Source organism: Sebastes umbrosus, chromosome 9 (assembly GCF_015220745.1).
Source record: "Sebastes umbrosus isolate fSebUmb1 chromosome 9, fSebUmb1.pri, whole genome shotgun sequence".
NCBI lineage: Eukaryota > Metazoa > Chordata > Actinopteri > Perciformes > Sebastidae > Sebastes > Sebastes umbrosus.
This window is the reverse complement of record NC_051277.1, coordinates 4,085,076-4,100,477: the sequence shown is the minus strand read 5'-3', so window position 1 is coordinate 4,100,477 and position 15,402 is coordinate 4,085,076. Positions and strand designations below refer to the sequence as shown.

Below are 15,402 nucleotides of genomic sequence, written 5' to 3'. Positions count from 1 at the left end.
AAGATAATAAAAAACCTCTTAGAACTCTGTTAGGATTTCTTACCCTCGCTCACTCTCTCCTCCGTTTCTCATTTCCTCTCACACTCATTTACATTCCTGCAGGAGGCTTAAACACACATGTATGCACAAAACACCTACACACACACGCACACACACACATTACTATTTCCTATTACTCTCTGCCCTCTCTCATTTGCTGTTGTCCCTGACTGAGGCTCCAGGTTTGTGGAGGCTTTCTGATGAACAGTGTCGCGGGTTGAATTACGGGCGGTCAAGTTCACAGGGCCGGGCCTCCTGAAACGGGACGCGGATAAATCCTGAAATTCTCACTGTTATGGTGTCATCGGACTCGATGTCCCTGACAGACTCTACATCACTCACCCCTCCTCCTCTTCCCGTCCCTCACTCCTTCAGCTGACAACATTCTGCGAAACATGATGCAGCATTGAGCGCATTGTGTGTACCGGGATATGCTGCAGTGTAGCTTTAAGACTGCTTTCATGTAGCACATGTGTATGTATGTATGCATGTATGTATGTGGGCTACCACAAGGTTTCTTGCACATTTGCATCATTGGGCTGGTTCTCTGTGTTGGTTAATTACCTTACTTGAAGGAGAAACCTACCCTTTGATCGTATAACACTGTTACATATCATTAACATGATAATCAGAGGACTGCAGCAGTTTGTGATGGATTAACTTCGTGGTGTGCCCACTTTCACCCAACCTGCGTCTACTTTAGATCATATCTTCCTACAACAGAGAACGGGTGACCTTGTGCATTCAGGTTTAAGTTAAATGTACGTAGGTGGAGGATGCAAAGATGATAGTGATGGTGAGCAAAGGTTTTTCAGTCAAGAGCAAGCGAGAAAATAGTGTTAATACACGACTACTGAGGCGTGCTTTTGCAATGATTTAGTGGTAAGTGACACAAACGCAAAGAAAACACTAATAATAACTGTTGTAAACAGTGTTTTACTGTGACTGTATGTCAAGAGATTATTGCTATATTAGCCTTATCTTGTACAGCAGATGGATTCTTGCGATGTCACAAGGTCACAGGAGAATCGCGGGATCACATATCACACGAAAATCCTTCTCATCAGCCTTCAAGTAATGTGTTTGTGTCCGTCAAGCCAGATCAGCGTCCTTTGAGGAGCTATTAGCTGCTACGAGTGTGGCTTAAATGTGTGTAACGACACGGAGAGGCGTCTGTTCTTTCTAAACAACAACGGCAGCTCCTGAAGAGGTTAGCGTAGCTGCAATAGCATCAGTTATATCAGAACTGGAGAGTGTTTATTCTTAGAAAGAAGAGCAAAGAACGGCACTGAAGGCGATGCTTTCGCTCTTCTCCTGACTGGCTTCGGCAAAAGTTTGATTGACAGATGGTTCATCCAATCACCAGCCATGTATTTTTTTAAAGTGCCTGCCCTTTTTCCAAACTCTTTCTATTGGCTGCTTCTCAGATGGTTCTGTGTAACAAACCATCTGGCGTGTCAGGTTAATACATGTAGGTGGAGGATGCGGAGGTGATAGTGATGCAGAGGTTTTTTTCAGTTAAGAGGAAGCAAGAGTTAAAACATGTCTACTGATGCTGCTACTACTAATTAGTGGGATGAGACACAAACACAAAGAAGACCCTGGTAATAATTGTTGTAAACAGTGTTTTACTGTGACCCTGGGTCCTAGTTTGTTAATAGATTATTGTTATGTTGCCAAAATCTGCAGCTGCACACCCAAATGAGCGAGGTGCAAACAACTGATTAAGATGCCAACTCTTATATAGAAAAGTTCACTGTAAGAGAGTGTAAGAGGCTGTACTGAATAATTTAATAACACGGGAGTAGTAGTGGAGTGTGTGACTGCTTTTGTTTACTTAACATCCTTTTTAATATGAATTAGCCAAAACACACACAGTCTAAATATTGAATTTATCCAATTTCTCTTCTTTTTTTATTTTGTCAGTGTGACGCAGTACACACGGGTGACAAATGTCATATTCATATGTGAATAACTGTGACCGGAGGCAGGTGCAGGTATGTCCGAGTAGAAGGAGGTGAAAGAGGAGAAGGGGTAGGAGGAGAGAGAAAGAAAGAAAGAAATGGTAACTATAATAATGTTGGGGGTGGGAGTCACCATTATTTATATATTTATTTATTTTTATTTATTTATTCATTTTATTTTTTAAAAATTGGGGGGGGGGTTATTTATTAATATTAGTAGTAGTAGTAGTAGTTCATTTATATATTATTATTTTAATTGTGTTATTATTATTATTATTTTCAATTAATGTTTTGTTTTGAATTATGTAACTTTTGTTAATCATTTCCAATGCATACCCTTAAAACCAATAAAATCTGATCACAAAAATGTTATAATAATGTTGATAAGTAAGTTCAATAACTACATTATTAATAATAATAATAATAATAATGATAATTATAATTATAATAATAATAAAAATAAATGTAGTAAGGAAGGATACAAGTAAATAATAATTATTATAATAAAATAATAATAACGTGAAAAAATATAAACAAATAAATAAATTAATAATGAAGTAAAAATGTAAATTAAATCAATTTATAGTAAGGGGTTCGGTGTAGCCCAGGAAGTCCCCAACCCCCCTTTTTTATATCCTTTCCTTCTTTTGGCTCATGTTTTGTTTTTTTTGTTAAATCTTTGTCTCATGGGTGTCATTGCCTTTGGCCGCCCTCAGACCTTCAAGAGGGAGCTGGTATGCTGCAGGTCATCCATCCCTTCTCATATTGGTCAAATAGACTTCATTTATGTAAAGCGCTTTACAATTTTCCTCACACACTCTCACACCGACGACGGCGAGCTATCATGCCGGGCTCTACTTAAGGACACTTGTAGAATGTGGACAGGAGAAGAACCGCCAGCCCTGCGATTACTGGACGACCCAAATCTACTCTTATTCTTTATTTCTTTTCCAAGCTGTGATTTTTCTTATTTATGCCATCAAACCTAAAACAATATAAACACCATGTATTTTTTAAAACGTTTTCCCCACTGCAGCATTTTCTTTTTTTATGTGTTATAGCAGTGAAACCGCTTACAGAGCAGCGTGCACAGTGCAGCCGTCCAATGACAGTCAGCAGGACATAATGCAGAACTAGAGGCGCTGTCCTTGGTCCTGAAGAGCCACACAGCAGCTCACTGGCTGCTTCCTCACACGCACACAAACACACAGACACACACACACACACACACGCACAGAGTTGCTGTCCGTGGTGCTGGAGAGAGCAGCACATTTTTACCTTTTTATTGCCTGCATGCTGATCGACAGTGCACAGTATTTCATCAGAATTTTACCCTCCCTCCTTGTGGACACTTTTATAGCTCGTACTCTGTGTGGCAAGTACAATTTCTGCCTCTCTGCAGTCTTGTCAGTCAGAATGTTTGTGAACAAGTTTCAGTCCATAATACTAAAAGGCCACGGGTCTTATTCGCACTACTTAAAAGCTAAACTGTGCTGATTGTTTTATCTTGTGTTTGAGGACGTGTATTTCCCCAGTGTGTGATGATATCAATCTGTTGCTTTTTTTCCTGCGTTTTTCCTCTGACTCAGCCACTCTCCTGTGTTTCTCTTTTGTGTCCCTGTTTGTATACATGTGTGTGTCACATGCTGATGTGTGTGTGTATATATTTTTCTATAGGTTGGCGGAAATGGAAAGCCAGAATTGTTCGTTCTTCACGGACAGCCTGTCTCCTGACGAAAGTCTGTGAGTATGCAGCCACCCCCACACTACCTCCCCCTCATTACAACCGCAGCCTTTCATGGGGATTATGTGTGTGTGTTCTGTGTGTACAGTCCTCTTGATACGTTGATTGTTTCTGTGTTTTCTGTGTGTATGTATGTGTGTGTGTGTGCTCAGGCTTGTGCACGTACTACGTTCGACTGTCAGGGAAAGACTGGGTGACATGACATAAATAATCAGCCACATAATGAAAATGACCCACAGCGAGCACCGTGCACTCGGTCCCCCCTTCATCATGCACACGCCTGCTGTGATTAAAGAACGTGGCTCTGGGTAGATACACAAAACCCCGCTGTGGAGAGAGAGAGGTGTGTGTGTTTGTAGAAAGCTGGCTGATTGGCGGGGCGGTGGCGGTGGCGGTGGCGGTGGCGAGGTAACAGCAGTGAGATGAATGGGGGATATTTGATGTGAATGAGGCTGCCAACAAGGTGAGGCCTCGTTGGGGGAAGTGCCAGGTGGACAGAGTGGGTTACGCTTGTATTCGTGTGTGTGTGTGTGTCCATGTCTTATTTTGTTGACATATGTGTGGGCTACCGACCGTTTCCTCCCTCTCTGAGATAGTTCTCCTTTTTATATCGCACTTTAAAGTCAAGGTTGCATGACCAGCAGCTCTCTGTGTGTTATACTGTCTTTTTAGGGCTGCAGGTGTGTGTGTGTGTGTGTGTGTGTGTGTGTGTGTGTGTGTGTGTGTGTGTGTGTATGTGTGTGTGTGTGTGTGTGTGTGCAGGCTGTTCTCATATACACGGAAAAGTAATGAGCACTGTAATTCTTACAGTATAAATCCCACAAAATCAATTTGTATGTAATCCACGTTATTGTGGCTTCGATTGGTCAATCGTGGCGTTCTACGGTCTGTTATTTCTTTATAACAGACCGTTGCTATGTATAACAGACCATTGCTATGTATAACAGACCGTTGCTATGTATAACAGACCGTTGCTATGTATAATAGACCATTATTATGTATAACAGACCGTTGCTATGTATAACAGACCGTTGCTGTGGCCACAGTTCTGATGTCGGACTCTGGCGGACCGTTTTTGTGTCAAATTATTGATTTCTTCAGTAAGTAGCCGTGTAATAAGCGGGATAATGTACAGCTAGCCGGTCATTGTTGTGAAATAAACCCCATTTCAGGGCGATGCGAGACCCTGCCGGGGTTTATTTCACAACAATGACCGGCTTGCTGTACATTATCCCCTTGCTTGTTGCATAAACCTAACCAAGTTGTTTCCTGTGAAGACAGAAGTTTATTTTGAAAAGACTTGAAAAAATTGACACTTGCGTCACGTGTTTGTGGACATTTGTAGGAAAACGCATGAAAAATGGGGAATAACTTTTCGTAAGATTAGGGCTGTTGCGGTGAAGGAATTCCCCCTGCAGCGATTGGCTAAACAGTGCGATGTCATTGCCTTTTTTTTTGGTGCAAATTACTTAATTTATCTGGATTTTAGTGCTATATAAATAAGCTTTATTATTAGGCTATGATTAGGTATATGCTTGCTCTTTAAAGGACAAAGATGACAGTTTTAAAACAAATTAAATACTTGTTAATTGTTAAATACAGAACACAGAAGGTCAGCATTTACCCAAAGTTGAACATTTTTCAACTCTCAGCGACCAGAAAAAAAACACCAAACGTGAAGCGCTCAGCGCAGAATAGAGGCTCAGCACCTCGTCATGCTGCTGGCCTTTGTAGCATCGTGTAAATATGTGGTGCTAAATATTGAAAAGAATTGAAAAAAAGAAAAATGTGAGCATAGCGGTTGTGGCGGCGGTTGCTTACCATCCCCTTGCAGTTGGCTTGTCAATATTGCGGTTATTGCGACAGCCCTTCGTAAGGTTTTTCTTAGGAACCGTTGTATGAGGATACGTTCATGTGTGTGTGTGTGTGTTTTGTGAAGTGTGCTCATTATTTCTTTCTAGACGTGCCTTACATGTGTGTGTGCTCTGAGAGAAGGCTTTGATTGACACCACATTAAAAGCTAGTTTTAGGCTTAGATAAAACTACACTTCTATCCAGCAATGCAACACTTTTTATTACTGAAATCTGCGCCGCTCAAGCTCCCGATGTCTTTGTTGCCATGTGCATGTAAAGAGTGTTGCTTGCATGGAGCAAAATGTGTGTATATCAGTGCATGTACATAGTGTTTTATCCGTCTATGGTCCGATGCTTGAGGCTTTGTTTGTATGCATGACACTTCACTTCTACGCCTCATGTGTAGCAGTGCTGTTCTCCGCTCCTCGTGTCCTCGTATCTTGTTGTTCTTAATCTGTGAATCCGTCCTTCTGTGTGTCAGTGCCTCTCTGTGTTTCCTGCTGCACGGCTCTGAACATGCCGCTGTGCTATCTGTGCCTCCAGCTGCTGTTTGGCAGGCTTCATACTGTTTCTCTGTCCTGAATCCTGCTGCCCCGCGTGTGCAGCCTTCAACCCTCTACCTGTATGCATTGTTCTCAGTTCACTCTTTGCTTATTGCCAGGTAACGGACATGAAAATAAATCAAACCCTGAGATGCATAAATCAATGCAAAACTTCAGTCTTCCATAAGTGTGTCAAAAATAATCCATATTAGAATCAATGTTAATTAATGTTATGTTCATAATGCTTATAAAGGAAAGCTACTTAGTTAATAATAATTAATATTTCATCCACAATGACAGTTAATTTTGTTGTGGATGAAATGTTGAAAGTTAATTTGATTATGATAGCAGATAAGGTAAGTTTATTTCTATAGCACATTTCAGCAAAAAGGCGATTAAAGCGCTTTACATAAAACATCAACAGCATCGAGACAAAGTGTAAAAGAAACACATTATGAAAGGACATTTAAATACAAGTAAAACAGTCATTAAAATTCCAAGAGAATAGAATATAAAAACAACCTGAAATAAAATAGGACAGGTATAAAAAAAATACAGGAATAAAGGTTACAGCGTAAGAAATTATTTAATAAAAAGCGGCCGCAAACAGGAAAAGTATTCATCCCTGATTTAAAAGAAGTGAGAGTTTGCATGTAATAGCAGTAAAAGAGTTGCAGCACTACAGAAAATAAACAGACGGCAGCGAGAAGAGGTGATTTAAATGATTCTACGGTCGGAGCTGTTTTAATATGAAAAGGTAAACTGTTCCAGAGATTAGCGACGGCCACCGCAAAGGCTCGGTCGCCTCTGTTTCTGAGTCTAGTTAGTAGTCTGTCTGATTGGTCGACCTCAGTGATCTAACTGGAATATGAAGGTGCAGTAGTTTTGCTAGATGAGGTGCTGCCAGCCCATTTCAAACCTTAAAAACAAGCAATAAAATCTTAAAATCAATCCGGAAACGGACAGGAAGCCAAAAGGGAGGGAGGCCAAAACTGGAGATATGTGATCACGTTTTCTTCTTTTTCCAGAGAAAACGAGCAGCTGCATTTACTACTATCTGCAGACGACGAAAAGACGACTGGTCTACAACAACATACAAAGAATTACAGTCGTCTAACTGATGTAAAACTTAAAGCTGAAGTAGGCAGATTGGAGCTAATATGATTAAAAAAAGTAAAAAAAACGGTCACTATATCATGACAGTAGTAGATGAAAGAGGTAACCTGAAAAAAATCATGTGCTTCTGTGTCCTCCGGTGCTCCTAACGGCATCTGCAAGATTTCACAGACCGGAGGAAAACAAGCAGTAAGAGCTGATCTGAGGTCTGCTGTCCAGCTGCCGTCTATGAGAGCCGGCTGTCAATCACTCGCGAACTCCGACCAAACGGTCAAACTAGGCAGCACTGATCAAATATGAATCAATATTATGTTAATGCCTATTTCTCTCCTCAGATGTTCTCAGAATCATCTTGTAGTGCACGGTTTAGCTGTAAAATTAGAAAGTTTGTGACGCCGCCGCCATTGTGAAATCTGTTGAAGGAACGCCAAATTCTGGTCACATGACCGGAGCACAGCCAATAGGAATGCTCTCTCAATGAAATGACCTGTGATTGGTCAAAGTCTCCCGTCACAGGCTAGATTTTCTAAAGCCTGAAAACAGAGTCATGAGGAGGAGCAGAAGTCTAGTTTTCTCTCAGAACACTTGAATTACAATATGCTGAAAGGTTATTATGTTACACCAAATATATACTCTCTACTGCCGCTTTAAATCAAATGTAAAACTGCCTGTGTTGAAATAATGTGGGTGAGAGGTGAAGTAAGAAAGATCTCTATCCATGTCCATTAGAAATACCTTTGGGTCATTTTTGACACACTGTAAAAGATCAGTCTGTAAAAGAAGTAAATAAAAATTTGGAATAGGTTGACAGCTTTCAGGAATATCTAAAATATGAAATGCTGAGATATTTTCTCATAAAACCCATCCAATGCATCAAAGGGTTAAGTCACCCCCCTAAATAATAAATGTTACAGTAGAAGAGGGAAGGTGGATCCGGCCATCTCTACACACAACCAGTCTGCTTAAACAAGGCCTATAAATACCTCTGTGATGTATAATCTGGCATTACAATGCAAAGCCTATAACTTGCTTTTAACTTTGGCTCAATAAAGCATTTTGCGTCGTAGCCCAAAGCATTATCACCACATATAAATTGCCAAACAGCTGTCTTCTTTTCCATTAAAATAATTGCCAAACATTCACAGATGCATTTATAGTTTTGCAGCTATAAGTCTGCTCTCATAGATCTGATCATTAAGTTTCCATCGTCAATAAAGCCTTTATTATTATTATTATTTGGGCAATAGATTGTGATGAAGCTTAAGATCCACCTTCCAGTTTTTAATAAATGTGAGTGGTTTTTAATGTGAGCCAAGTTTATGACGGGTACATTTAATATTTGGACTGTGAACCTGGCACTTTGTCATAGCGTCCCCCTCCTGTCCCGTTCTGTCTGGTCTTGTTTGATTGCGTCACCTTTCCTCGTCCTGCTTGCCTCGCCTTGCTCTGGCCCCCGTCTGCTCTCCCCATGCCGTCCTTGGCTCTGCTTTGTGCTGCTGGTGGCTGTTTGCTGGTGGCTCAGTGTGCTGTCTCCTGTGTGGGGGACTCAGGGATGAAGATCAGTACCTCCTGCGTCACTCCAGCCCAGCCCTGGACCATGACTCGCCCTGCGGACAGCACATGCTGCTGGCCCACCTGGAGCACCAGGACAAGGAGCAGCTCCAATGCACCCTGGCCCGCCTGGAGAACGAGAACAGGTCTGTATCCAGGGAACACAAAAACACGTGTTTTAGGTAGAGTTGTCAATCGATTCAAATGTTTAATCGCGATTAATCGCATGATGCTCCATAGTTAATTAATTACACATTTTTCATCTGTTCAAAATGAACCTTAAAGGTCCCATATCGGGCTCATCTTCAGGTTCATACTTGTATTTTGGGTTTCTACTAGAACATGTTTACATACTTTAATGTTCAAACAACACATTATTTTTCTCATACTGTCTGTCTGAATATACCTGTATTCACCTTCTATCAGAAACGCTCCGTTTTAGTGCATTTCAACGGAATTGCGTTGCTAGGCAACAGCTTGGGTCCATGTTTACTTCCTGTCAGCTGATGTCATTCACATACACTGCAACAGGAAATAAACTGGGACACATTTAGTATGTTTACGTTTAAAACAGTGTAATGGTCTAAATATTGTATATTTGTGACATCACAAATGGACAGAAATCCTAAAAGTTTGTTTCAAACGCACAATTTCTGAATATGGGCTGTGTGTATTTCTCCGTATATTGAGCGTTTTGATACTTTCACACCTGCTTTATAATATAAAAGACATGAAAATCTCACTTTTTACAATATGGGACCTTAAAGGGAGAGGTTTTTATACTCTTATCAACATAGGAGATGACAAATATGTTTGCTTTATGCAAATGTATGTATATATTTATTATTGGAAATCAATTAACACAAAACAATGACAGATATTGTCCAGAAACCCTCACAGGAACTGCATTTAACTGCATTTACCTAGTTTTAGTTTCTAAAAACTAGTTTCTAAAACATTAAAGTTTCAGACGCCATAAAGATTAAACAAATGCAAAATAAATACGTAGCATAATATCATACAAAACACATTAAAATCAAGTGTTTGAAGCCAACGTTAAAGTGAGAATATTCAGAAACACAGGCAGCTCCTGATCGACTCTGCTTCTAGGTCTTTCATTAATATTTTAAATTCATCATAATATTTTAAAAAATCTGATTTTCCAGTTTCAACGTAGCTTGCAGTGTATTCCAGGAGAAGGGAGCGGAATAGCTAAAGGCCTTATTACCTCGTTCTGTGCGGACCTAATAAGAACAGGTCAGACGAGCGTAGGCCTAAAACCTAAACCTAGTTTTAGTTTCTAAAACTAAAACCAGGATTTTATTATGGAAACAAGGCCTGTTTTTCCATTGAGGCTAGGAAGAGATTGGTTACTTCTACATTTTACCTTTGCTAGATTATGGGGATCTGCTTTATATGAATGCATCTGCCCGGTGTTTACGAGTGTTAGATACTCTCTGTCGTAGTGCACTGAGGTTTGTGACTGGCTGTGAAGTGCTCACACATCATTGTACTCTGCACACCAAGGCTAACTGGCCCTCTTTGTTTCTGCAGAGGCACAAACATTGGCTCACATTTATTAATAAGTCTATTCTTGGTATCCTCCCCTCCTATCTGTGCACTCTCATATCGCGCCAACACTGGCAGCTATAGCCTACGCTCGTCTGACCTGTTCTTATTAGGTCCGCACAGAACGAGGTAATAAGGCCTTTAGCTATTCCGCTCCCTTCTCCTGGAATACACTGCAAGCTATGTTGAAACTGGAGAATCTGATTACTTTTGATGGATTTAAAATATTAATGAAAGACCTAGAAGCAGAGTTGATCAGGAGCTGTCTGTGTTTCTGAATATTTTCATTTTAATGTTAGCTTCAAAGACTTGATTTTAATGTGTTTTGTATGATATTATGCTACGTATTTATTATGCATTTGTTTTATCTTTATGGCGTCTGAAACTTTTTATGTTTAAATGCTGCTGTCTTGGCCAGGTCTCTCTTTCAAAAGAGATTATTAATCTCAATGAGTACTACCTGGTTAAATAAAGGTTAAAAAAAAAAAATGTAGCATAAAAAATATGCTCAAATCATAACATGTCAAACTGCAGCCCAACAGGCAACAACAGCTGTCAGTGTGTCAGTGTGCTGACTTGACTATGACTTGCCCCCAAACTGCATGTGATTATCATAAAGTGGGCATGTCTGTAAAGGGGAGACTCGTGGGTACCCATAGAACCCATTTTCATTCACATATCTGGAGGTCAGAGGTCAAGGGACCCCTTTGAAAATGGCCATGACAGTTTTTCCTCGCCAGAATTTAGCATAAGTTTGGAGCGTTGTTTAACCTCCTTCGAGAAAAGCTAGTATGACTAGTTTCATGTGATGCCAGTATCTTCACTCTACGAATTTGAGTTAACGCGTTATTATCTTGTTAACTTTGACTGCCTTAGTTTCAGGACGTGAGTCTGGAGCTCGGTTCCGCTCTTGATTTGTTCAGGTGGTGAAGTCATTACTGCTGTTTGTTTTCACACACATTAATCCTTCTGTAATAGATCGATTGCAGATCGTACGTCAACACCAACTCCATCACATCCGTAAAAACGTGCTATTTTTGTGTCAGCACTGTGTTGAATTTTGTTATAGATTAGAATGAGGTTTAGATTAAGCAGAGTTTGGTTCAGGGAGTGATTTTCATCAGTGAATTCCCCCAGAAGCATAATAACACAAATATGTGTGTGTGTGTTTACCCGGAGGCATTACACTGTTATCGGTGTGTGTCTGCTGCCATTTGCAGACCTTCTGTAAACACTTTCACACTCTTAAATCCTGTTGAACCGCCTTGAAGAAGAACAACAAGAAGTATTTTCTGTGTGCACACCAACAACGTGTTGATACCGTGGAAACACTTCACTCTTGACGGTTTGATGGTGTCCTGCAGAAGAGACAGGAAGAGTCCACTGTGAATTGACTGGCGTGACACAAGTCGTCTAAAGCATCTCTGCAGCGCATTAATTGAGATGTTAATGCTTGAATATGAATATATTGTGTCCTAGTTGCTAAGAGGCATTTTACATAAATGAAGCAAATTCATTTCTCCTATCCACTTAATGAGTTACCAGAGGCAGCCCTGATGATTCATAGGAATAATTTTCTCTTGTCTTCCACTCGGTTGTGACCTTTCCACACACACACAGCGACACACAGCGACACACAGCGACATCCAGCGACATCCAACTACTTACACACATACACTTGTGCCCTTTGGGTGTCTGAAACCTTGACCCAGTTCAGTTATGACACTGCAGTGTGCTCTGTTGTCCCTATTTATGACGGTAGTAGTGGCTGCTGTAGCTCAGTTTATACCCTCTGCTGTGGCTCTCATGTGGCTCATACCTGAACATCAAATACCAGAATCAAACACCTTTAATCTTCTTCTTCTTCTTCTTCTTCTTCTTCTTCTTCTTCTTCTTCTTCTTCTTCTTCTTCTTCTTCTTATTCTTCTTGGCGTCCTGCAGACTCCGGCTCCTCTTTAACAGCTGACTTTACATTGTTTTATCTGCTTGATACTTCATGCTTTTTTCCCTTGAATCTGAAGTAGGCAGATTGGAGCAAATACGATTAAAAAAAGTTATTTTTATAAAACGGTTGCTATATCGTGACAGTAGAACATGAAACAGGTAACCTGAAAAAAATCATGTTCCTCTGTGTCCTCCGGTGCTCCTAACAGCATCTGCAAGATTTCACAGACCGGAGGAAAACAAGCAGTAAGAGCTGATCTGAGGTCTGCTGTCCAGCTGCCGTCTATGAGAGCCGGCTGTCAATCACTCTGAACTTCAACCAAATGGTCAAACTAGGCAGCGCTGATCAAATATGAATCAATATTCTGTTATGTTAATGTCTATTTCTCTCCTCAAATGTTTTCAGAATCATCTTGTAGTGCACGGTTTAGCTGTAAAATGAGAAAGTTTGTGACTCCGCAGCCATTGTGAAATCTGGTGAAGGAACGCCAAGTACCGGTCACATGACCGGAGCACAGCCAATAGGAACGCTCTCTCAATGAAATGACCTGTGATTGGTCAAAGTCTCCCGTCACGGACTAGATTTTCTAAAACCTGAAAACAGAGCCATGAGGAGGAGCAGAAGTCTAGTTATCTCTCAGAACACTTGAATTACAATATGCTGAAAGGTTATTATGGGATTTTTGCCCAATGATGCCAAATATATATACTGACTACTGCAGCTTTAACAAGAAAAAAAAAAGATAAGAAAAACAATTTAAAGGAACAGTGTGTAGGATTTGGCAGCATCTAGCGGTGTGGTTGCAGATTGAAACCAACTGAGTACCCCTCCGCACTTTAACCTCTCGGTTAGTAGGCAGCACGGACTCATGTCAATAAAGCAGCACAGTTCAGAGGCTTCATGTGTCATGATGAGTTCTCACACGCCTCAGTGTCTTGCGGGCCCTCTCTCCCTAAAGGGCGCCGTTTTTGAGGCTGCTTTGTCCGCACTAAGCATTTCCTCTCCTCATCCCTCTGTGTGTCAGCGAGTGTAGCCGTACCTCAAAGTCATGTTTGCGGGGCCTTTCCCCCCTAGACAGCGCTGTTTTGATGCTGCTTTCTCAGCGAATTACGCACCGCCAATCCCGACAGTAAGCCCATGCGTAACGCAGCCTGCGGAGGCTTCCTCTCAGCCCCTTTTTGGTCCGAGCCTCACATACGACATAAGTAATGGCGACAAGGGCTCTCGGCTGGTCTCGATGACATTACTCGGGAAGGACTCAACCAGACGTTTCTCCTTTTTCTCGGCTGAGATCGACGGCATAGCGCTGCAACGCGTGTCTTTCGGTAAAACTGTTGTTTGGATTTGGATTTGATATTTGATATACAAATACTAAAATGGAAAATCGATGACCTGCCCAAAGAACAAATAACCTAATAGTTCATATTTGGGTCCAACCTTAGTAGAAACATGGCGGTGCAACATGTCGGACTCCGTGAAGATAACCCACTCCCTATGTAGATATAATAGAGTTTCAGATGATTATACACCACTGAAATCATAATAATGAATGCTATATCCCCCGAAATGCTACACACTGCTCCTTTAAAGGAGAAAAACGTGTTAATTTTGTAATCATTATTATTATTACACATACAACGGTGGAGTCTGTGGGAAGTAAATCCAGGGGTTGGTCCACTGGTCTGGATATTTTGGGCGTGATGACACTGTGATATGTGCAGCTTTTTTAATAATGCTTCACAGCGCAGTGCATAATCAGTTGATGCCCTCAGTGTCACACTATTAGGAGATAGAAGACAGTGATTTATTGCAGCTTAAATGAAGATGATTGCTCTCCATGTGGTACGTTATCAACAATACATTAGCCCCTCGCTGCACTGTGTTTACGTGTTAGTATTTATGCGTGTGGTGAAATGCCTCTAACTCATGTCAGATCATTATGTGTAGGCATCAGGTGGATGTGTTTACATGTTTTGTATGTAGGCCTGACTGTTTCCTCCTCCATCTGTGCTCCTCAGGGTGCTGCAGAGCGAGTACAGGAGGCTCAAGTGGAAGCACGAGGAGGCGGCGTCGGTCCCCATGCTGACTGAGGCAGGAGAGGGCGGTCCGGGTTCACCCACGGAGGGAGGGCAGGAGCAGGACGAGGAGCTACTGGCCGAGGCGCGGGTCCTCCGGCAACACAAGACGCGCCTGGAGACCCGTATGCAGATCCTGGAGGACCACAACAAGCAGCTGGAGTCCCAGCTCCGCCGGCTCAGGGAGCTACTGCTACAGGTACTCCTCTGTGAGAGGCATGGTGGAGAGAGTTGAGTAGTGTAAATACATTTAGTTGCTGCCAGTATTCATACAGCAATAATAGTGATCAAATAGTATGATATTGTAGCAGTCCTGTTCCCCCGATTAACTTTATCTTTTGAGTTGATTTGAGAGTTATTCAGATGACGAGAGGAGGGAACTGCACACTCAGGGCGTTCTGATCTTTTCCTTGAACTAATGCAAACCTCATTTTAGCAGATTCAGCCAGAAAACTCTGTTCTTTAGGCCCTTTAAAGACTTCTTTACTGTCTGAACTTCTCTGATTTTGAGCGTTGTGAAACCAGCTGGAGTGAATATTAAGGTTACCTGCGTCAGAACAGACCTTAGTGCTGCTCATGCAAAAGTCTTGGTTTATCTTCAAACCCTTTATACACATTTCCTTATTATCGAAGAGGCATTTTACTCTAATTAAAGAAGCATTTATTCATAATTATTGAAGAGACATTTGGTGTATTATTGAAAAGGCATTTTATCATAATTAAGGAATTGATTTGTTTTTCATTCTGAAGACACTTTGTGAGATTAGTTTCTCCAAGTAAATATTTCTGTATTTTGCGGTTGGGAAATCAGTACGGCCACGATATTCATAATAATATAACACTTTTTAGTCGTTATATACACTGAGTACTTTTTTTTTTTTAACAACACGACTAAGGAAAGGTTGCCAAATCAATGAAAACTTGTCAGCTGACCCCTTAATAGTACACCGGATCTTCTCCAACTTAATAAAATACAACATATCTCTGAGCCATTGTGTAAAAT

At 41.1% G+C, this 15,402-nt stretch overlaps 1 protein-coding gene across 3 annotated transcripts in view; it reads left to right on the top strand.

The window, feature by feature from the left end:
• drp2 (dystrophin related protein 2) overlaps window positions 1-15,402 on the top strand; it is a 105,100-nt gene that overhangs the window by 83,341 nt on the left and 6,357 nt on the right. For all 3 annotated transcript variants that reach the window (XM_037779980.1, XM_037779981.1, XM_037779982.1), the window contains 3 exons: window positions 3,681-3,746; window positions 8,810-8,956; window positions 14,343-14,598. In XM_037779980.1, coding sequence (XP_037635908.1) covers window positions 3,681-3,746; window positions 8,810-8,956; window positions 14,343-14,598 — 469 coding nt within the window. The remainder of the gene's footprint in view (window positions 1-3,680; window positions 3,747-8,809; window positions 8,957-14,342; window positions 14,599-15,402) is intronic.